The 24,294-nt window shown below is 44.9% G+C and overlaps 1 protein-coding gene across 4 annotated transcripts in view; it reads right to left on the bottom strand.

The window, feature by feature from the left end:
- The window catches only part of DYSF (dysferlin), a 731,032-nt gene that overhangs the window by 368,303 nt on the left and 338,435 nt on the right, over positions 1-24,294 (bottom strand). For all 4 annotated transcript variants that reach the window (XM_029594483.1, XM_029594497.1, XM_029594488.1 and 1 more), the window contains exons 27-29: positions 14,127-14,232; positions 12,092-12,234; positions 3,233-3,406 (exon numbers count right to left, since the gene is read on the bottom strand). In XM_029594483.1, the coding sequence (XP_029450343.1) occupies positions 3,233-3,406; positions 12,092-12,234; positions 14,127-14,232 (423 nt within the window). The remainder of the gene's footprint in view (positions 1-3,232; positions 3,407-12,091; positions 12,235-14,126; positions 14,233-24,294) is intronic.

The following is a 24,294-nucleotide window of genomic DNA, read 5'->3' as shown; positions in this document are numbered from 1 at the left end:
CACCCTTCACAGACCCATCCTTTCCTTACTCCCCTCCACAGCCCCCAATCCTTTTCCACTGCCTTTCACACTCACTCCAGTCCTCCAGGACATTCACGCCATCTCACAATCATTCCCCATTCTTCAGCCCCTTTCTCTTACCTCCATCTTACACCCTCACTCATATTTCCCCCCCCAACCAAACTAACATCCCCCACTAGTAAGCACCCAACTGCCAAGTCCCCATTGCCCCCTAAGTCCTGGTTCTCCACCATTCACAAGTTCCTGCTCTGCCCCCAAGTCTGCCAGAGTTTCAGCTCTTAACCCTGGTCCCAATCACAGAAATCCCTGCTTTCCACATGACCCTGTTCTTCTCCTGATCTCCACCCCAGTGCCTGCTCTCCCTGAGTCCCCATGAGCTCCCCCAGAACACAAATCCCATTCTTCTTATGCTCTTACCCCATCCCCTATCCCATTCTTCCCCTGCACTACCCCCTAATCCCTGATTCCCATTTTTCTTTTGTCGTCCGTCCCCCCCACCAGTCCCTGCTTCCCATTTTCACCTGCTGTCACCCTCAGTCCCATTCTTCCCCCTACACTGTCCCTTCTCTTCCTCTACCCCAACCAGCACCTCTAAGCTGCTCAGCTGCAGTTTAAATACTTTGCCTCCTCCTTCTTCTAGTCCTGCAGTGAAACATTCCCTGTTTGAACTGCGAGGCTCTATATATAGAGAGCACCGCACAGCTCAAACACAGGACCATATAATTCTAATAGTAGATGTTTGAACCGTGCAGGCCTCCATAGATACAGAGCCTCACAGTTCAAATAGGGGATTTTTCACTGCCGGGCTACAGGAAGGAGGAGGCGCTTGTATTTGAGCTGAAACGCAATGATATATACTGTAGGTGCCAGTTGGGGCAAGGAAACAATGGGACTTGGGGAGAGCACAGAAGAAACCAAGAGGGAGGGACTGGGGTGGAGTGGACAATGACAGCGTCTAAAGTTGGTGGTGCATGGCACACTCCTTTTTAAAGCTGATGGTGTCCCCACACCACTGTATACTACGGACGCTATGCCCCTGTTATAGAGTAAAAAGAAGAAGTATAGTACATATAATACAGTACAATGTCATATAAAGGGGAAGGGGATATACAGGGTGTCTTCATGGTTACATCACCTGAGTTGCAACATTTCATACTTATGACACTGAAGAAATTGCACCTGGTTCCAGATCTCTGATGGTTGACTCATCTTCCAAAACTGCATGTGACACCAGACGCTAACATCGATGCATCTGACACCAGCATCCACCATTAAGTGTGCAGGAGCTGTAAGGCGCTGATGTCAGCGTGCTCAAGCCCAGCACCTCCTGCATGACTTGGCAGAAAAATTACCATTTCCTTGGAGGTGAGCACTGAAGCAATAGCAGGCTGTAGGAAGGGAGCAAAGCCTGGTTCTGGTGCAGCCCCCAATTCTGGCCAATCAAATGCACGTTTCTCATCCCTCCTTCCCTCCATTTCTATCTTCTATCTTCCTCAGATAATTTTAAGTCTTCCTGTCTTAGAAATTAGCTGGGTGCTTTTCTGATCTGTCTCTTGGCCAATGGAATGATGACTTCATCCATCAGTGGATGGGAGTAGCTACCACAGTCTTTATTCCTTTCACTTACTGGCTGCATCCAGTTTCTTTGGGGGCACTGACTTTCATGTTGGTCATATTTATAATGGCAAAAGCATGCTTTACTAAGCTTTTTTCCTAATAGACATAGAATGAGAAAACGACCTTAGTAAATCAGGCAGTCACCTGTGTCTTTCCTGTCTCGCCTGTGAAAATTCTCCTGCCAGCCTCTGCAGTGAAATGAGAAATGCCATCAGCTGTCTCTCTGTGAAACTTCTCCTGTCAATGTCCAGCGTTTCTTCAAGACTCTCCCAAATTCTCTCTGTCTCCAGCACCCTTGTATGCCTATATTCTGTCTCCTGTGAAAAGTCTTCTAAGAAATATTCAGTATTTTTCCAACCCAGCCTTTCCTGTGAAATGTTTCCCAACCATCAGAAAGGTGAAAATGGGGTCATGGCCTTGGTGTCAAAACCAATCCCCTATGTATAACATTTTTCCCATAGCAAACATCAGTTTCAACTTAAGTTGTTTCGATTTAAGACAGTTTTAAGGAACCAATTGTGACTTAGTGTGAGAACTTTCTGTGTATATACAGTGCAGTGCAATACAAATTATACACGACAGGTTATACAGTACAAATTATATGTGGCAGGGTTGAAAATTATGCAGTATGCTGGCAACAGCATACATGTGTAGCATATTAAGGTCAATGTTGGTGGCAGTGGGAGGTCAGAAGGGTAGGCTTGGTGGAAAAATTCAGGTTTTAACTATGCGATGGAATGTTAATATATTTGTTAGAAGTCTAGCTTCTGTTGGGAAAGAATGCCAGAGCCTGGGAAGAAGAGGGATAAGATGTGCTTGTGGGTTTGGGCCAGCGTAGAGTCTATGGGAGCAGGAAGGCACAGGAGAGCCTTGGTTTTGGATCTCAGCCTAGGGGTGAGTTTATAAGGGGAATAGGAGGTCTTTCAGGTAAGTAGTGCCTATGCCTTTATGGGACTGGAAGGCAATGCACAGGGCTTTTAATTGGTCCCAATAGGGAACTGGAAGCCAGTGGAGAACCTGAAGGATTGGGGTGATGTAGTCCCTGCATCCGGGTGGCAGCATTCTGCATTGGTTGTAGGTGACGCAAGAGTTTTTGTGGGAGACCCACATAGGGAGTCAACTTTCAAAATTGTCCACGGTACACAATTTGCGCGCTTAAGTGGACCCACAGCGATTTATGTGCACAGTGCATATCCACCCACATGGAAAAGGGGGCACTGTTAGGTTGGGAGAGGAAAACTGCACGCAAGGATGTCATTTTGAAATTCCCATGAATACTTGCACACACATCCTATATGATGCACCTGTTTCAAAGTACCTGCAGAGAGTTTCTCTTTGAAAATTAGCCTGCAGGAAATCTAAAAATTGCCCCATTATCATTTTTACAGTCTATCAACCTCCATATTCTACAGATTTAATGACAGCAGAGGTAAATGTAATCATATTTAAAATAAAAAACAGATCTGGTAGTACATTAATATAACACTTAGCTCTGGAGGAAGGAGTTTATCCCCATTGCAAAGACATTTTCTTTTTCAAGTCTACACAGATCACCAAGGATAAAACCACCCAATAAAATTCTTCCTCTACTTACCAGGGCGCCTTCTAAAGCAAACACAGCGGCTGCTCCTGTCTTCTCCAGGGGCTCCATGCGGCGCCTCCAGCGGCGTCGGCGAAAGCTATCCGTCTTACGGTACTTAAGATGAAACTTCCAGCCAAAAAGAGATGCATACTCCCAACCTTCACCCTCTGCTTCTTCCTGTTTGTGCTGCGTAAGGAGAGGGAAATAGTTTTCAAATTAAATCTTTTTTATCATTAAAATAATGATGTTTAATTCCTAATTAAAGTCCATAATTTTACAGGCACAGGGAAAGGAAATGGTCTAATTTGTCAATACCAGATCTTATAATGTCTCTGACTAGTCAGCTAGGTACTGTCTTGCCTCTAGTTTCCATGTGACAAAGGACATTTGTATAGTATCTTGGGCCAGAACAAGCTCACTAAGCAAAGATATATGCTCAGCTGAGAAACAAGCAGGAAGGGAACAACAGAAGTAATCCCTCAGAAGCTTCCTGGTGCCTGACATAACTAAGATTTACAATGATTAACAAGAAAACACAGCACACATTATAAACAAAACAATTTACAGCCACCCATGGAAGGATAAGAGTACAGTTCATTTAATTCAACTGAACCACACCTGGGGCTCAATTTAGATTTTGGCACACAAGGCCAAAAAACAAACCTCTCTAATTCAAGTTACTAGAATTTTGTAGCCCCACTTATCTGAAGTGTTAGCAGAAGTAGGCAACGTTATGCCTTACCTGAAAGTTAGCAAAATGGCCAAGGGCAGACTTAGACACATAGGGGAGGCTCCCCGTGTAAATAAATCCTCACCGCTTTTTCAGAGTTGGAATTATATAGCCCTGCTACCATACAGTCTAACATTAGAAAAGTGTTTCCCAACTCGTGTGTCGTGACTGACCTCCAGGTGTGCCGCGAGAAGAGCCGGGTGTGAAAAAAATGAAGCACCGGCAGTCTTCCATTTTCTCCCCTCCTGCCCTGCAGGATGTCTTCCTGCCAACAGAGGGCATCAGAGAGCAGCACCTATCTGCTGCTGCTGCTGCTGCAGCTCTCTCTTCCAAGACATGCTGGACGCCAGCTGTTACTATTGCAGAGGCAAGCCTACAGCAAAGGAAGCAACAGCAGCAGCAGCAACGGCAGGTAAGTGCTGTTCAGACTTGTGCTAGCCTGGGGTGGGAGAGAAACAGCTAAATGTGCCAAGAAGGGAGGGAAAGATGAATGTGCCATAGGGTGTGGGGGAGAGGGCAGGGAGGGGCAGGGAAGGTGATGATGCCAGGGTGATGAGGGGAGGGAAGGTAATGATGTCAGGGGGTGGGAAAGAGGGAAGATGATGATGATGACAAGGGCTAAGTAGGCTGGGTGGCTGGACAAGGAAGGTGATGATATACCAGAGGGGTAGAAGGAGAAGGAAGGGAAGAAGATATTAATGCCAGGGGAGAGAGAAGAGTAAGATGGTGGTGCCACAGGGGTGGGCAGAAGGGAAGAGAAAGTGGGGATGATTCCAGTGGGTGGAGGGAGAGGAAAGGGAAGAGGAGAGAAAGTCGTGATGATGTCGGGTGGGTAGGTGGGTGGATAGGCGGGAGAAAGTGATTATAATGCCAGGGGATGGAGAGAGAGGGGCTGGGGAGAGGGAAGGTGGTAATGATGCCAGGGGAGATGGAAGAGAATGTGATGATGTTGCCAGGGGGTGGAGAGAGAGGGGTTGGGAGAGAGGGAAGGAAACAAGGTGATGTCAGGAGAAAAGGAAGAGAAGGTGGTGATGCCAGAAGGGTGATGGGAGAGGGAAGAAGGAAGAAGGAAGGGAGGATAAGGTGGTGATAATGATGCTAGGGGACTGAAGGAAAAGAAGAGAAGGTGATGGTGCCAGGGGTGGGGGAAAATGAAAGGGAGAGTGATGACAGCAAGGGGGAGAGGGAGAGGGAAAGTGATAATGCCAGAGGTGGGGTCCAGGGAAGAGAAGATGATTATTTGAAGGCACTGGAGTGCCAAGATGAAATGAACCCTGTGCCAGGTGTGTCATGATACAAAAAAATGTTGGGAATCGCTCCTCTAGAACACCACTTTAAAAAGCAAAGCTGGAAAGCAGTCATTTTCTGAACAATTCATCTTAGATCTCTTTTGAAGATCCAAATTTTTGCCAAAAATATGAGCTCCACTTAGATCTAGAGGGCAGCAAGTCATGGCTTTGGAACTTGGAAGTCTGGTCATTTGAAAAAGACATGTCTTAAAGATGTAGTAAAGAAATATGCTGCTACTGAAAACAATGACCTATTCATTCAAGATGACATAAACCCTAAATGTCTGGAATTTCCCTGCACTGCTGGCAGATGAGTCCATGGGCACTGATAGTTTAGCAGTTAGAGTAGCAGGCTAAGAACTAGGGAAGCTGGCTTCAAACTCTGCTTCTCCCACTGATGTTCCTTGTGACTGTGGGCAAGTCACTTCACCTACCATTAACTCAGATACCAGCTTAAAGATACATTTTAAGAGTTTCCTGCGTAAAAATGAGCAGATGCGTGCATAATCGCAGAAGTGCTATTTTATAAACCTCAAACATAAATGCCCAAGTAATACTGCGTGAATAAATTAGAAAAGGGAAAGGCCAGGGGTGTTCTGGAGTGGGGCCAATATTTACGCACATACGGCCAAATTTTAAAACAGCCACGCACCACACGCATTTTCAAAGGGGCCCAGCTACGCGTGTAACCCCATTATCAGCAGAAGTGCCGGGCCCAGAGAAAGAGGCAGGGAGGGGGCGGGGCTGGAGGCAGCCAGTACGGCGGCCATTTGCTGCTGTGCCAGGGAAGTGCGCGCCGGCTACTGCTCCTGAAGAGGAGCAAGAGGTAAAATAAAAAATTTGGGGTTAGATAGGATAGGAATAGGAGGCGGAGAGGGGAAGAGGGAGGAAGGTCAGTTAGGTGGGTTGAAAAGTTCCCTCCCAGTTCGCTTCTTAATTGGAGCGGACTGGGAGGGAAGTGGGAGAGGCCTGATCTCGTCGCTGCGCGGAGGTTGAGCATTTTCTCCCCCATTGCACGCGCCGCCCCCACATACGCACGCGGATTATAAAATCCAGCACGCATGTGCTCGTGGCCCATGGATTTTCTACCATGCGTGTGCCGGTTCGCACATGTTAGAAAATCGGCGTGTCCATGTGTACACACCGGGAAGCGCACGCACATGGACGCGCGCGCACAGAGTGGAAAATCTATCCCATAAGTTGCTACTTTAAAACCTGCGAGAGAGACAGGTGTGTGACTTTTACCTGTGCACATTTACACCTGCTAATTATTTGGGGTAAGTCAGAATAAAATTCTTTATAGCCAAATGTTGACTGGGTGAAGGATCTGGGTAAACTGGGGGGAGTTCAGACTGAAGGACCAGGGGGGTCTTGATGACCTAGAGATAGACAGGGCAAACTAGTGGACTAATTGGTAAAGCTGGTAATTTCCTTTATGCATGCATGTTTTAAAATGTAATGATTTACATACATAAAATCCGATAAGTGCTAACGAAAATACACAAGCTAAATGTCCTTATGTAAATGATTAAAATTAGGAGCACAAATATGCATGCATAGCAGATGTGCACCACTTAGCCATATGATTTTTGACTTATACAGCTAAGTTGCAGCTTCGCTGCCACCTCGCTGGATAATTCTTTAAAAAATACAACTTACCCGAACAAGTAAAATAACCAAATAAGTCTTCAAACACTAGTTATCTGGCTAAGTAGTGCTTTTCTTTTATTTATCCAGCAATCTTACAGGGTCATTTATCAAACTGCGTCAGGGTCCTAATGCCCGCGATAATGCCATAACACCCACGATAAATAACGCATTGCAAAATGCGAATTCAAATTTAAAATTTTTACTGAATGGGAGGAGTTAGGGCAGAGTAAATTAAAATGAGGGTGCTTAACATTGCATGCGATAACATAACACACGTTATCGCGAGTTTTAATGCCGGAAATAAGTACACCTTTTTTTCTGGCGTTATGCTGTGCCATATGCCCTTAATGGGATTTGCGCTAAAAATTGCAAATCCCGTTTTGGGAGGAGAGGGAGCGAGGGAGCGGGAGAGAGAGCACCTTTAGGGAGACACACATATTAGTCAACTTTTTTATACCACTGTAGTAGAGGCAACCAGTAACTCAGGGTGAGGTTTTGGTGGTGGTCGTGGTTTTGGGGTGCAGTTTTACATGCACAGTCAGAGGTACAAACAGCACATTAGATATCAGTGACGATTTGATGTGATTTAGAGTGAGGAAAGGTACCCAAAGAGGAGACTTGTACGTGTACTCTCGCCCTAGCTTGATGCACTCTCTATCTAGCTGCTATCAAGCTAGGACGAGAGTACATTGTACAAATGTACAAAACATCACCCCGAGTTACTAGTTGCCCATCCTACAGTGGTATAAACAGTTTACTTATATGAGAGCCTTATAAAGAGTATCTTCTCTCTCTCAAGCCTGCAATAAATTTAACACATGTTGCAGTAACTCAAAAATTACTCTTTTTTATGCATTCTAGCGAAATTTATAGCAAAATGCTAAATCTAAGTCTTACTTAGATAAGTAGCATTTTTTGAGACTTTTCTGTTTTTTGCCGCCACTTAGCCAGATAAGTCAAAACGTATCTAGCTATATTGAAAATACATGGCATGTATCTTTTAGGTACGTGAACATGCTATTGGGTAGATTTAAGTGTATTTTATATAAAGGTGCATGCATTTGCATGCATGATATGAAATATATGTGCATGCACGTGCATGTCCATATAGCTGCATATATGAACGCATGTACTTGCTTTCAATTTATCCTTTTAGATTATAAGCTGTTTGGGGCACACAACTACCTAATGTACCTGAATTCTAACTCGCCTTCAAACTGGGTATGGAAATCCAAATTCAGAAAGAGAATGTTTCTGCTTAGGTTTACAGAATGGCCACTTGCGGCTTCACGAAAATATGTTTTCATAATGTTTGTGCTCCAAAGATTTGTACAGTTTTGTTTCTGCTGAAAATAGCCCACAAGCACGTATTCCTGTTCAGTCCTGTCATTAGCATTAGAAACATATTTCTTCTTTACAGACAATTTTGCAGCATGCTGAACAGAGGGCAAAATACCTAGTTTTAGAATGGTCCTTAAAATGGACTGTATAATGAACTACGATTTCATAAAATTCACATTTTTCAGCCTTTGATAGCTAGGTAGACTATTTTTGCACAACCTCCTTCCCACTCTCTCCCCAAACACACTCCACGGATCTTTAAAAGGTCAGCCAGTAGTCAGCTCTTTACAGAGATTCATTTATTATTATTATTATTATTATTATTAATAAAATTTCAGATATAAACTTCTCCCTGTATTCTTCTCTCATTCTAGAATTATATTTAAATTTTTCCAATGTGCTGTGGCAACATAAGCCTTTGGTGGCATCGTTTGTAATGATTTTTGGAATGTTTTCTTTTATAGCAAACTTCAGTGCTCCTCTATTACAGGTTATAAAAAGTGCAGCTGGCAGCCTCACAGCTGCTTTGCAGTTGTTTATGCTCAGATTTCAACAGAGCATTTTATACGCAGAAAAGAGAAAGGTTTTAAGTTGTCAAGGCTGTGTGCACCCACAGCGTATTTGCAGTCAAAGAGGGACATCTACAGGTGAATTGAAAGCCTGGTTTTACAAGGTCAGAAAGAACATTACACACAGATATTTTTGTGGGACCTAAATTTCAAAGTGTTAAGTGGAGTTTGCATGCATAAAATTAGCATATATGCATGTTAAGGAGCAGGTGCATGCATATATGCTGTTTTACAATCGAGAGTCCATGTGCAAGTATTTTCAGAAATGGAGTTCTGTGCATGCTTTATAAAATACCAGCCTCCGCTTTTAATTCTGGGTTGTTATGAGTGCATTGTGACAACTATTTCTTCATCCTGATCCTCCGTGCCAATCTCTTAACCGAGACGTCCTAACAAAACCTACAGCCAAAGGCAAGGGCAAGTTCATTTAGCAGGTATGAAAGTATACAGAGAAGTTTGGGAATATATGCACGTGTGACCCTTACAAAATATCAATTTGTGCATGTACTACCGAACCACCCCTTTTTTCCCTGTTGACATTTATGCGTGGCACCGAAGGTATGCCAGTACTACCATGGTTTATAAAATAGGATATACACACACATGCATTCTACTTTTGCATTTATATGCTAATTTTATGTGTGCAACCCCTGTATAACTCTTTGAAAATTGTCTCCTTATAGGTGAATTTTTAAACCTGTGCACGGGCGTCCATGTGCGTGCAGTTCCCGGCGCGTGTGCATGTTATAAATTCGGCTACCCGCATGCACACGCCTGCCCGATTTTATATCGTCGTGCGCAAGGGGGGGACATTTTAGCACAAGCGCATGGCGACAGACTGGGCCTTTCCCCAGTTCCCTCCCAGTCCGCTCCAATAAGGGAGCCCCTCCAGCTGGCTTTTTTTTGTTTGTTTGTTTTTATACTTACCTGCTCCACCCGCCCCTCCCCACCCCTTTTTTTTTAAGCCAGTCTTCGGCGCATACCAGGAGATACGCTCAAGGCCGGGGCTGTTTTAAAATCCCTGCGGCGCTTGCGTGGCCAGGCCACGCGCAAATCTGCTGGCATTTTAAAGTTTACCTCTTAGTGCCTATTTTCAGCACATAACTAAGACACCTAAGTTGGACTGAAAATAGGAGCCTAACTTAGGGGGTCATTAATCAAATTGCGTTAGGGCCTTATCATGAGCATTAGGGCTCTAACGCTCATGATAACATCATAATGCCCGTGATAAATAACGCATCACAAGATGCATATCAAATTTTACATTTTTTCCTGAATGGGAGGAGTTTTGGGTGGAGATAGGGCAGAGTAAATTAAAATGAGGGGTGCTTAGCGTTGCGTGCGATAGCATAATGCACATTATTGCGGGTTTTGACGCCGGAAATAACTACACCTTTTTTCCTGGCGTTATGATGTGTGCTAAAAATCGCAAATTCTGTTTTGGGCAGGACAGGGGGAGAGGGGAGGATAGGGAAAGGGAGAGAGAGCCTCTTGGGAGGCACACATATTTGTCAACTTTTTATACCACTGTAGAAGGAGCAACCAGTAACTCAGGTGCGACTTTGGCGGTGGCCTAGGTTTTGGGGGTCAGTTTTACATACACAGTCAGAGGTGTGAACAGCACATTACACATCAGTGAAGATTTTATGTAATTTGGAGTGTTGAAAGGCACAAAAAGATGAGATTTGTACATTGTACTCTCAACCTAGCTTGATAGCAGTTAGATAGAGAGTGCATCAAACTAGGTCGAGAGTACATTGTACAAATCTCATCTTTGTGTACCTTTCATCACTCCAAATCACATAAAATATTCACTGATGTATACTGTGCTGTTCGCACCTCTGACTGTGCATGTAAAACTGCCCCCAAAACCTAGGCCACCACCAAAACCTCACCCCAGCTTACTAGTTGCCCCACCTACAGAGGTATAAATAGTTTACTTATATGCTTAGGGGCTGATATTCAAAAAAACTGAGCTCCTATATTTAGACCACTAAATTAAGTGCCTGAGTTAGGTGCCTATTTTCAGCCAAACGTAGGATTGCAAGTTTTCAACTGAAAATACACATAAATTTATGGCCCTAAAACTTTGGTTCTTGAATTTAGGCCTGCTTTTGATTTGCCTAGATTTAGATCACTAAGGCCTGGATTATCTAAGGTCGCAGACCTTAGGGAATCCGGCGGTAATGGGGGGCGGCGAAGTGGGGGGGCAGTCCTGCGATAGCCGGCGGCAATAAAGAATCTTACTTTTCGCCGCCAGCTATGTGTCCTCAGCGTCAGCCCCGATGCCACCCCAACTCCTCCTCGAGCTAGCTACAAAACGTCCCTTTTTGCGTGCTATAGAGTCAGAGAATGACCCCCTAAATTAGGAGCCTAATTCCAAAAATCTATGCTAAGCTCCTAATTTTGTTTTCCCCTCCCTAACTCCACCCCCGTAGTCAACCAGTTTTTAGGACCCTAAATTTATGCACGCAACCCTAACAGATTTTCAAAAGAGTCGATTTAGGATCCTAACTCCAAAAGGTGAGAGCCTAAACTCATTGAAAATTGGCCCCTTAATTTTTCAACTAAAAATCCACATAAAATGAGGAGCCTAAATTTAGCTCTACCATTCATTTGCCTAGATTTAGAGCCCTAAATTAGGTGCCTAGTTCTGAAAATCTGGACTAAGCATCTAACATTTTTCCCCCAACCTAATTCCACCCCTTTAGCCCCCCATTTTTTAGGGTCCTAAAATTAGGGACCAAATAAAACTAGGATCCTAAATCCAGGGATTTTATCCTAGTAAAATTTCAAAAAGACCAATTTAGGACCCAAACTCCCAGGGATATAGACCTAAATATTTTGAGAATTTACCTCCTAACTCCTAAATCTTTTCAATATCAGTCTATATTTGTATTTACACGTATTTTAGAGTTTTGTAAGGACTTCAGGTGACATTGGAATACTCAATGACGCTTAATTCACTACGCTTTTCTCCACAAAAACAAAATGAGACAAACTGTTGCTGCCCAAATAAATGTTGGCATACTTATCCATGGACTTTTGGATGAGTGCATAATCACAGAAGCACTAATAGTGTGCACTGTGGAAATATACTTTTCATTGGGCAAGGTATTTAAATATTTAAAAAAAAAAATAGAAAAGTTGATTGAAAGAAAAAGCAGTCTTTAGTTTTTGGACAATGACTGACCTTTGCTTCTGTGACTCACGTTGAGCAATTTAGGTAAAATAATCATTACCCAGGTAAGGTGCAAACAATGAGGCACAACTACAGAAAAAAAATCCCTACTTTTTTGAGAGCCTCCATCTGTTTCAGGTCCCTCCTGCGAAGCCGGACCCAGCGCCTGCGTCGATTTGTGTGGTACATCTTTTCTGTGGGAACCCAGGATTTCGGCTTGCGGTCTGGAGGGATAGTAATTCCATATTCCCAACCTATGAAAAGAGAATCAACTTGTTTTCTAATTAGTTCTTATAATTTGGTATCCCCTTAAAAGATCCACTGTAATGCTTGTTGCAGCAAAAAAAAAAAAATGCAAACTTAGGTTTACATAGATAGATCACCCCAAGACAGACCGAATTCTTCAGCTGTGCAGAACGCCTTTTGTGAAAGCTAGCAAAGAGTCTGTGGGGTCGATGCAATAAAGTACACCCAGCCTAGCGCACAGGTTTTCGAGCGGTTGGACACATTTTTTGGACTCGCAAGATTAGCACTCAATGCTATAATGAGATTAGCGTACCCAAACAAATGTGCAACTTATTACATGTAAATGCCATGTAGATAAGCCTATTAACTATTACCTCAGATGCAAAAAAATCTCTGGGTGCCCAACTCACACTTTTTTTTTAAATTTTATTTTTATTAAGTTTAATATATCACAAAGTATACACTATATTCAAGAACCAGAGAAATTTTCCAATTCAAACAATTCAAACAAATTCTCCATTTTCACTTAAACTAGTTCTTTAAATATTGATCCATTTCAATGTAGGTTAGGAGGAACCTGGTGGAAAAGTATAATAATAAAGAGCAGATACATAAAGAAACATTTTCTCATATCAAATTGTAGTGTAATAATCTCCATCTTAAAACCTTTTTCTTTCCAGCTCAAAGGAGGTTCTAGGAATGAGAATCCAAATAAGAGCATAATTGCTCAGGTTGATTAAACACATATTTTGAATCTTGATATATTACTTGACAACAACAGGGAAATCTTAAGAGAAACTTTGCTCCCCGTTCTATTACCTCATCTCTCATTGAAATAAACTTTTTCCTTCTGAGTTGCGTATTTCGAGCTAAGTCGGGAAAAATTCTAATTTATTGACCATAGAAGTTTAGTTTCTGATTTCAAAAAAACAATCTAAGCACAGCGTCTCTCTCTCTCTCTCTGTTGAAAAAGCAAACTGTACTATAAGGGTATCCCTAGTTTCTACTGTCATTTCTTAAGATTTTTCTAAAATTCAGACAGGTTAAGGTTTATGTCTGGCTGGTTTCCCTGGCCTTGATTCTCTTCCTTAGATTGAGGTTGGGGTAAGTAATACATTTTAGATACTGCAGGCAGTGCATTTTCAGGAAACTTTAGTATATTTATTATATAACTTTTAAATAAATCATTTGGTGATATTAACTTTATCCTGGGAAAATGTAATATTCTAAAAGACTGAGAGAGGCCGAAGAGCATCCAATTTCATACGTCCCCTACCTCAGTTCCCCTCAATGGTTTTTTAAATGTTGTGTGGGTAAGAGGAAAGGCTCTTACCTCCTTCCAGTCCGCTGAATACTAAGTGGCAGAATGGGGGACATACAGCAGCAATTAGCATTAAATAATTTATTCACTTCACTGCCGGGTGCAGCAACCAATCCCATTTCAGAACTCAGTACTGATTGGGGATTGGCTGCTTCTCTGTCAGTGAGTGCTGAAAGAACACTGATCTCTTCCCTGTCAGTGATGAGTTGGTGGGGAGGGGTTCACTGCTCAGGTGCTAGTTTTTGGTTGTTGCTGGGGTTTTTGTTTGGTTTTTTTTAAGTTATCCGGCTAACTTTAAGCCAGCAATTTTTCTCACATTTAGCTGGATAAATTTATAAAGCTAGCACCAAATATAAGAGTTAGCCATACCTCTGAAATAACCCATTACCTCTTTTTATCTTGCTAAATTTTAGACAGGTAATGACTTAACTGGATGAAATTTAGCCAGTACACAGAAGAAGGGGGAAATATTTAAATACTTCGAGTTTTTTGGCTAACTTAAAAAGTTACCTGGACAAATGCTTTATTGGCCTCACTGTCTCTATATTTCCCTGTTCGCACATTCCAGAATCAACATACCATGTTCATCCACAGCTCTGTTAAGATCAGTGGACCATTCCTCATCTTCCCATTTCCAGCCTGGAGGACACTCAGTCTCAGCCTTAGGAAGCACCTTCTCTCCATTCTAGAGGACACAAGAGTCACAGTAACGTTGAAGATGATGACAGATAAGAAGCACTTAAGGGCTAATTTTAAAAGCCCTTCACACGTGAAACCTGGGAGATGTGTGTGTGACTGGGCCGCGTGCAGATCTTCAGAGCCCCGCAGCCACGCACATTATCACTCGGTATGCGAAGAAACTTGGTAAGATGAACAAGGGGCGGGCCCGTGATGGGGCAAGGGTGGGGCACGAGCAGGCCGAGACAGCGCCACTAAGGCATAATCCCACACAAGCGTGCACAGGGATCTGAGGGACGCATAACCTGCTGCTGCTACAGACCGCACGTAAGTTTTAAAACAAAGAAACCTAGGGTAGGCTGAATGGTTTTAGGGGTTGGGGCAGGTAGGGTAAAAGGGAAGCAGATTAGGTAGGGGACTTAGGAAGCCTGCTCCTTTACTGGAGTGGACTGGGAGGGAACTGGGGAAAAGGCCTATTGCGTCACTGTGCGCATCTACTAAAATCCCCCCCCCCCCCCATGCGATCAAGACGACAATCATGTGCACCGATATAAAATCGGGAGCACATGTGCGCAAGGGTAGCCCATTTTATAACATGCACGTATAAACATACAGATGTTATAAAATCACAGTGTCAATGTCGGCGCGCCGAGAAACTTGCACACATGTGCGCCCGCGTGGAGTTTTAAAGTTACCGTCTTAGCACATAGAGACGGTAACTGTCATACTGGCACATGGGTGGCGCGTGCCCAGATACATGGCCATTTTATAACGTGTGTGCGTATATGCGCACATTATAAAATTGCCTGACCGCATTCACAGGTGCGCCCAATGACGTGGATGCGTGTAAATCCCACATCTACCGCGTAAGTCAGGGGATTTTAAGAGAGGCGCGCATCCACGCCAGTTTCACCAGTTCATCCACCAGTTTGCCCAGTTCACAGCTAGGTCTTCCAAACTCCCCTGGTTAAATAATCTACACTTCCCCCATTTACCTCAGACCCATAAAACCCCTCAGATATGGCAAGTTTTGTATTTTTTAAAACTTACATCTTGCCCCTAGCAGAAATAAACTTACGTGGCCGAGGATCTGGGCACGCATCCAGATGCGTAAGTATTTACGTGCACATCTCTTGGATATACCCCGAAATGCCCATGTCCTGCCCAGACCATGCCCACACCCTGCTCCTTTATGAAATTGTTTGAGATATGCATGCAGTAGGAGATACACATGCATCTAGGTGGCTTTTAAAATTCAGTGGGCACAAGCGAGCCCGACTTGTGCACGTATCTCCCGATTTTGGTGCACACCAGACTTTTAAAATCTACCTCTTAGCATGTCCAGTCGTTTTCCTCTCTGGTTCTCTACCACTTTGGGTTTGTGAACAGAGAAGTTTCTACTTAAATGATAGTGCCACCTGCAGGACCTCAATATTTCTCTGACTCCAGCAGATGGTACAGCTGCACCTGCAGGCTGTTAGTTAGTAAGTTAAAATAAATAAATAAAAGGAAAATGAAAGATTTTTTGTTTTACAGTAGTTTTAGGTTCCAGATAATGGACGCTCCCTGACACTGGCCTGAAGGTGGGCATAACGATGGCCAAGCTTTACCCCTTAATGGAGGACTCCCTGGAATTGCTGAGGATCCTGACGGTGGACACAGCCATCTTGGTGGTAACCAAGATGACGATCCCGGTGGCCAGGGCAGCAGCCCTGAAGGATGTCCAGTATCATAAGCTGGAGGTGCAACTCAAACAGATGTTTGAGATCTTAGCGTTGAGTCTTCGGACAGCTGACTGTGCCAGTTTAATGCAAAGGGCCTGTCTCTGTTGGGTTCAGAAGGGCCCGACACCAACGTCCGCGGAAGATGGCAGCATGTTGCAGGTTGCGCGTCTGAAGGCAGGCATAGCCTACATGGCAGATGCTTTGTATGATTTGGTGCATACTTCAGCTCGCTGTATGGTCTTCTCAGTAGCGGCTCGTAGGCTGCTGTGGTTATGTAACTGGTCAGCCAATTTATCATCCAAGGTCCAGCTCTGTAATCTTCCCTTTTAAGGGGAAGCTATTATTTGGAGAGGACTTTGATCAGTTGATGAAGGTCCTGGGGGAGTCCAAGGGGAATAGATTGCTGGAGGACAGGAAGCCCAGTAAGAAGGTGTCTCCTTCTCGGGCTCATTTTTGGGATTCCCATCGGTTTCGTTCCAGCAAGTCCTTGTCTGTTTCCATCTCTAAACAGGAAGGTGGGCGCCAACAGTCCTTTCGTGGAGTATGCAAGTCGGGCAGAGACAGTGTCAGGCAGGGCACTGGGAGTGGAAAATCAGCCCAATGAAGCAGTGGTCCCCTCTCCTCCTTAGAAGCTGTAGGAGGCAGATTGTCCAGCTTCTATGAGGAGTGGGAAAAGATTACCTCGGTCCGTTGGGTGCTGGAGGTGATACAAGAGGGCTACGCTCTAAATTGTTTTGTGCCTGCCTTAAGAGGCCTCTATGGAGTCCCACGTGGTCTCTCCCATCAAACAGGAGGCAGTGTTGGGAATGCTGCAAAGGCTGCTCACTCTAAAGGCCATTGTTCCCATCCCTCTGGAGGAGCAGGGTCAGGAAAGGTATTCCATTTATTTTGTGGTGCAGAAAAAGAAGGGCTCCTTTCGGCCCATTCTCGATTTGCAGAAGGTGAATTGGTTCTTTCAGGTTCCATGCTTTTGCATGGAGATGCTGCTTACCGTGATGGCAGCGGTTCGCAAAGGAGAATTTCTCACCTCCCTAGACCTGACAGAAGTGTACCTGCACATCCCCATTCAGCAGGAACATCAGAAGTTTCTTCGCTTCAAAGGGTTGAGTCAACATTTTCAGTTCAGAACTCTCCCATTCGGCTTGGCAACGGCACCCCGCACATTCACCAAGGTAAAGGTGGTGGTGGCTGCAGCTCTTCACCTGGAGGGATTTTTGGTCCACCTCTATCTGGACGATTGGTTAGTTCAAGCAAAGTCCAAGGAGGAATGCGAGAAGTCCATCCAAAGAGTGATGTCCACCTTACAGTCTCATGGATGGGTTATCAAAGTGCACAAGAGTCAGTTGGAGTCAACTCAGTCACTGGTTTACTTAGGGGCCCACTTCAACACTCAGCATCTTCTTCATCTGGAGGTACCAAAAGTGTGGGATTATTTACAGGTCCTGGGGTCCACGGCATCCACTTTGGACTTGGTCCCATGGGCGTTCACGCACATGAGACCACTTCAACGTGCGCTGTTGTCCAGGTGGAGTCCCTGCTCGGAGGAGTTTCATCTTCCTTGCACCTGCTTCAGGATTCCAGGTCCAGTCTCTCATGGTGACTGTCTCGGCCCAATTTAGAGAAGGGGATGGATCTGGAGCCTCTGGACTGGGTGGTGGTCTCCACGGACACAAGCCTCTCCGGCTGGGGACCAGTGTGATTGGGCCTGTTGGCACAAGGTTTGTGGCGACCGGAGAAGAAGTTCTGGTCCATCAATTGTCTCGTTATGAGGGCGGTCCATCGAGCCCTGGAGGTTTTTCTGCCCCTGGTCCGGGGTTGCATGGTTCGAGTGTACTAGGACAAAGTGATGGCTGTGGCATACATCTATTGAGAGGGTGGCATGAAGAGTCATGCAAGAGATTATTTGCTTGGGCGGAGCATCATCTCAAAGGACTAGCCGCATCGCACGTAGTGGGAGTAGACAATGTGCAGGCGAACTTCCTCAGCAGGCAGCAAGGATCCTGGGGAGTGGGAGTTGTCTCCAGAGGCGTGGAACCACATCTGTGTGAGGTGGGGCACTCCCCAATTGGATCTTATGGCACACGGCTCAACTCCAAGATGGAGAGATTCTTCAGTCGCCGAAAGGAACTTGGTTCGGTGGGCCTTGATGCTCTGGTATGCCCTTGGCCGACGGCAATTTTTCTCTATGTCTTTCCTCCTTGGCCCCTCATAAGTTGGGTCCTCAGGTGCATAAAATCACATTCTGGGACCATGGTTTTAGTGGCACCAGAGTGGCCGCGGAGACTGTGGTTCACAGATCTGGTGTGACTTGCGGTGGAAGGTCCTCTCAGTCTGACTCATCTTCCAGACAGGGTACTATATTTTCAGATCGGGAGGATCACTTTTGTCTCGCGGCTTGGCTTTTGAGAGGCGGACGCTTCGATTGAAGGGTTACTCCAAACAGGTCATCTCCACTCTTGTTCAATCCAGAAGACCGGTGACCTCTATAGCGTATATTAGGGCCTGGAAACTGTTTGAAGTTTGGTGTCATCAGCGTCATCTAGATCCTCTGGCAATGGAGGTGTTGCATGTGCTGGATTTCCTGCAGCAGGGGTTGCCCAAGGGTTTCGCTTCAACTTGCTTCATGTGCAGGTGTCTGCCTTGAGTATGCTTAGAGGCAGATTTCAGGGTAGGATTCTCTGTTTATCCGGATGTGGAAGGTTCCTCAAAGGGGCTAAACTGTTACGTTCTCCAGTGCGAAAGATCTGCCCAGATTAGAGTCTCAACCTAGCACTTTGTGTCCTTTGCAGACACCCCTTTGAACCCTTGAGAAGGGCTACCCTGAAGGATTTGACTCTGAAAGCAGTCTTTTTGATAGCTATTTGTTCAGCTCAAAGGATTTCACAACTTCAGGCTCAGTCATTTAGGGATCCATTTTTGCAGATTTCTGGGAATAGAATCTCATTGAGAATAGTGCCTTCCTTTGTTCCTAAGGTGGTGTCTGCCTTTCATATTAATCAGATGGTAGATCTTCCAGGTTTTCGAGAGTGGTCGAAAGATTCTCCTCAGGATAGAGAATTACATGGAGGAAGCCGATACCTGCAGCAGGGAGGAGGAGGATCCCCGAGGCGAAAGCCATCTTGCCGCGCTGACGACAGGAGAGAGAGAGGGAGGGGAAAGCCCCCTTCGTGAACCCTGACGTCGCTGGGAGGAGCCCGGAAGAACTGTAAATCGGGGGCTCTGCGGCGCACAGCCCAGGGAGGAATCAGATACCTGCAGCAGGGAGGAGGAGGATCCCCGAGGCGAAAGCCATCTTGTCGCGCTGACGACAGGAGAGAGAGAGGGAGAGGAACGCCCCCCTCGTGAGCCCTGACATCGCTGGGAGGAGCCCGGAAGAACTTTAAATCGGGAGCTCTGTGGCGCACAGCCCAGGGAGGAAGCTGATACCTGCAGCAGGGAGGAGGAGGATCCCCGAGGTGAAAGCCATCTTGCCGCGCCGACAACAGGAGAGAGAGAGGGAGAGGAACGCCCCCCTCATGAGCCCTGATGTCGCTGGGAGGAGCCCGGAAGAACTTTAAATCGGGGGCTCTGCGGCGCACAGCCAAAGCCGCGTGCTAAAGGGGTGCGCCCCTGGGAGAGAAAATGGGGAAGAAAAGAAAATCTAAGACCTGGACCTCATCTCCTATACCCTCCACATCAACGAAGCATGGGCCGATGGACGACCATGTTCTACACTTGGGTGAGTTGTCCATGGAGGACTCCATGGGGGATGGGTCACCCTCAGGGTAGAGATACAATGTCAAGGGTATCTCTACCCTTGACATTGTTGGAATGAAGAGGAAGTGAGTGGATCGGCGTTGGGGAGTGGCGTTGAATCTGTCCGGTAAAATAGTGAGAGGCCAGTATTTAGACTTAAAAATTGAGGACCTTGTTGGGTATTTGGTCGGCTGGTTGAATCATGTATCGAACGGCTAATAAAAATAATTTGGAAATGTTCAGATGCACTGTGTATGTGTATGTAGTGAGGTCTGGATAAGTGGTGTCCAGAATTAGAGGAAGTAAGTTATGATACCCGTTTCATCAAGAGTGATGTACGATTGAAACTGTGAAATATAGTAAGAGTCCCCTGAGGAAGCCCGATTAGGGGTGAAACGAGGTGCCTTGTTGGGGCGTTTGATGTCAAAACATCCATTGAGAAAGATTGGGGTGATCGGTACAACAAATAGTGTTTGTGAAGAATTGAGAATCAGTTGTCCAATAACTGCCATAAAATCATTATAATATACCATTAGATGACAATATAAAGGGTATAAGGTCAATTTTATGGGGTATACAGCTTTTAAGTGGATGAATGATGAATGGGTGTGATTGTGTGATATTAGGGGGTTAGGGTTGGGATAAATGATGATTATTAGTTAGGATTTGTCCGGACTGGGTGCATTCAAAATTGTGATTAAACATTGAATTCATCAGAATATAGATATTGTGACAATATACATGTATGTTGAGGGGTATATGTATTGATGTATATGTACTGTTGAATATGGTGTCATTAGAAATGATGTGTTTAATGTAATTTAAATGATGTATTTAATGGTTGTTCTATTAAATGTGATATAATATATGTTTATGTGACATGTAATAATAAAGGATACAAACATTTTTGAAAGGTGATATTGAAGATAAATTTAAATTGATATTGTATATTTATGGTAATACTTTGGGAGTCCCTAAGTGTGTTGGATTGTGTATTTATTGAGGGGACTCATTAGTGCTCCGTAGTGATTGTGCCAGATTTGGTTCAAATCAACCAGTTATCCAGATAGGCTTGAACTAGAATGCCCTCTTTGTGGACGGCCACAGCTACCACCACAATGACCTAGGAAAAAAGGTCCTGGGTGCCTTGGCTATCCCGAATGGCAAGGCCTGAAACAGGTAAGGACAATGCAGAACAACAAAATGGAGCACTGACGTTCCCAATGGATGGGAATATGCATCCACTATGGGCCGAAACAACCTTTCTTTTCTTGGGTATAACCAAATAAATGGAATAACAGGCCATGAATCTCTATGATTTGGGAACGGAAATCACTGCTTTCAGGTTCAACCTCTGTTGTAATGTTGCTTCCACTTCTACCCTCTGCTGAGGGGAGTTAGATAAACAGATCATGAAGGCAACCGAAGGAATGCAAAGAAATTCTAGAGCATACCCAACCCAAAAAGCTTTGGGGCAGATTTTTAAAGTTACACGCACGGGGTACATTTGTGCGCACTACCCGGCGCGCACAAATGTACACCCGATTTTATAACATGTGTGCGCTGCTGCACACATGTTATAAAATCCGGGGTCGGCGCGCACAAGGGGGTGCACACATGTGCACCTTGCGTGCGCCGAGCCCTAGGGGAGCCCCGATGGCTTTCCCCGTTCCCTCCCAGGTCGCTCCGATGGCTTTCCCCGTTCCCTCCGAGGCCGCTCCGAAATCGGAGCAGCCTCGGAGGGAACTTTTTTCCGTCTCCCCCCCCCACCTTTCTCTCCCTTCCCCTATCTACTCCACCCCCCAGCCCTTCCTAAATCCCCCCCTACCTTATTTTGGCGAGTTACGCCTGCCCTAGGTAGGCGTAACTTGCACGTGCCGGCCGGCTGCTGTGCCGGAGGACTCAGGAACACCCCCGGCCCTGCCCCCGGCCCCCACCCTCGGACCACCGCCCCGACCCCGTCCCTGGACCACCCATTTTTTAAAGCCCTGGGACATATGCGCGTCCCGGGGCTTGCGCGCACCGACGAGCCTATGTAAAATAGACTTGGCGCACACAGTCGTAGGTTTTTGGGGGTTACGCGCGTATCTTACACGCGTAACCCTTTGAAAATTTACCCCTTTGAGAGTACATTGATCCAAATAAATTTGGACCCACCTATGGTAAAAATGGGATAGACGCCACCTATCTCCTGTACCAACAGGTGAACCTGTCAGTCTTCATTGGCAGACAGAGGGGCTCCACCTCCGGAGTCCGTATCCTTTCGAGGTCCTCGGAGGCGAAAGGACTGAGATCTGCAAAAGGGATAGGATCTCTGGGAAGAACCACCCTTATAAGGACGAAAACACCTCAAATGCTATGCTTTAGAATAGTCTCAATCCTCCAGTCAAAGCTAGCGAACTGAGGGCACTCTACTGAGGGAGGGATTGCACCAGTATCACCTTAGGAGGCAAGAGATGCTATATAGACGTCTTATCTTTATATTATTTCTTTTTGATTCCTTCTTCTTTTCTTGTCTTTTTTTGTTTTTTTACTCACAAGCAATTCCCTGAAGGGCAATGCATGTCCACCATCTGCTGAAGATGGAGAAAACTAGCAGGCTGATGTCAGGGCGGGACTATACGGCCGTGACATCAGCTTTTGTTCCGTCTTCATCTGCTGGCAGAGGTACATAACCCACTCGTTGGGACTGACCTATCCGAATGCTAAGGAAATATAAATTTCCATATTTAAACTAACACCAACTCCTCCCCCTCCCCTCTGCAATATCTTTGATCCAATCTCTCAGTCCTGTTCCTGTGTCTGCCTTCTACAAACTGTGTCCCAAGCATGTTTAAAATGCATTACAAGACTGACCTCTACTACCTATGCTGATAAGGTCATTCAGCCTCTTTGATTCTTACAAGTTCCATCCTTAATACAAAACTCAGCACCCCCCTCCCCCTTATGTCTTACCATCAAGCTTTGTAATAATCCAAACAACTGCAAAAACTAGTAAGGTTTCTGTCTGAAGCATTCAGTGGGCCCCGTGATGTCTAACATCTAGCGATCTGATGACTTTCTGTTATCCTGTAATGTACTTCCAGATGCTATACTATTTTTTTCCTTTTGTATTGCTTCCATAGATTTGACTAGCAGTGATGTTAAACTAATGTTAACGTCTGGCGTGCCTATCTCCTCCTTGTCCCCACCTGTGTAGTGGGAATACATGTGCTTTTCTCTAATCCCACAGAGTTGTAAGGAGTACAGTTAACACATTCTTGAGCATTCTTACTATCCTGGGTTGTATGCCATCAGGTCCCATGGCCTTATCCACTCATTTGTCTAAATATTTCTGGTACCTCCTCCTCCCTCGTTGGGTTTATAATCATTTCACATTTATTACGGCTTTTTACTACTCTAGGTCTCTCATCTTCCCCATCTTCTCAAAATATCAAGCAGAAGAACGTATTTAAGATTTCTACTTTCCACTGATCCTCCTCTTTGCCAATCCCACTTTCTCATTTTATCTTACTTATTCTCCCTTTGGCTTTTTGTCTCTGCCTTATATATCTAAATAGGATTTTGTCTTCTCTTTTCATTGACTGGACAATTTTCTCCTTTGTTTAGGCCTTCGCTAGTGTAACTGCCCTCCCCGCTTCTCTTTCCTTTTCCTGATAATTCTGCTGGTCCTCTTCTGCCCATCTTTTTGTCCTTTTTGAGTGCTAACCTCTATGCTCTTACTATTTCTGCTATCTCCATATAGAATATTAGTATCTCTTTGCTAACCTACTTTGTACAGAGATTTGTTGCTTGTTCAGAGCCCCCCCCCCCCTTTATTACTGAACAAGGTTCCTCCATTCCTTTCTAATCTCTGATTCTTGATACAACCTCCTCACCACTATCACTCTTCAAATTGAAGTTTGCCCTCCTAAAGTCCTGAACCCCTATTTTTAGTGTGGTTAGGTTCAGGTCTGAGCTTATCATCAAACCACACAGTACAATAGTCATTGGACCCTATATTTTCCCTTATCATGCGATCAGTGACACTGTCTCCATTTGTCATTACCAGATTCAGTGTCACCTCCCCTGGAGTGGGCTTTTCTTCTAGTTGCCTGATGAATGTTACCTGGTAGGACATTCAGGGCTCATCAGCTTTTACACAGTGTTGCAGTGGATAGGCTCCAAGCCACAACTGGTAGATTGAAATTACCTACGAGAAGGACTTTCACTTTGCATGCCATCCTAGGGATGTTCCTTATCATGTCTGAATATAATGCCTTTCCCTGTGCTGGAGGTCTGTATAATATTGAATGTGCACAGAATTTCTTTTAGGCTGGTCCAAGGTAAGTCCAAGTAATTCGGCTTTTCCCTGCTTTCTCTTTATTTTGGTGACTACTGTTATATTCCTAATATAAAGAGCTAATCCTCTCCCGTTTCTCTATTTTGTTTCTTCTAAAGAGCTTCTAGACTAGGACCATCATACCCCAAGCCTGGCCTCCATTATACCAACACTCAAAGACTGCAACTATATTCAAGTTTGCCTGCATAATGGTGAATTCCAGGTCTGTGATTTTGTAACAAGATTGCAAGCATTTGCACCCTACTCTCCCAAGATGATGTTCTAACTC

The sequence above is a fragment of the Rhinatrema bivittatum genome, chromosome 1 (assembly GCF_901001135.1).
Source record: "Rhinatrema bivittatum chromosome 1, aRhiBiv1.1, whole genome shotgun sequence".
Taxonomy (NCBI): domain Eukaryota; kingdom Metazoa; phylum Chordata; class Amphibia; order Gymnophiona; family Rhinatrematidae; genus Rhinatrema; species Rhinatrema bivittatum.
Note: the sequence above shows the minus strand (reverse complement) of the source record. Positions and strands in the feature narration are given on the sequence as shown.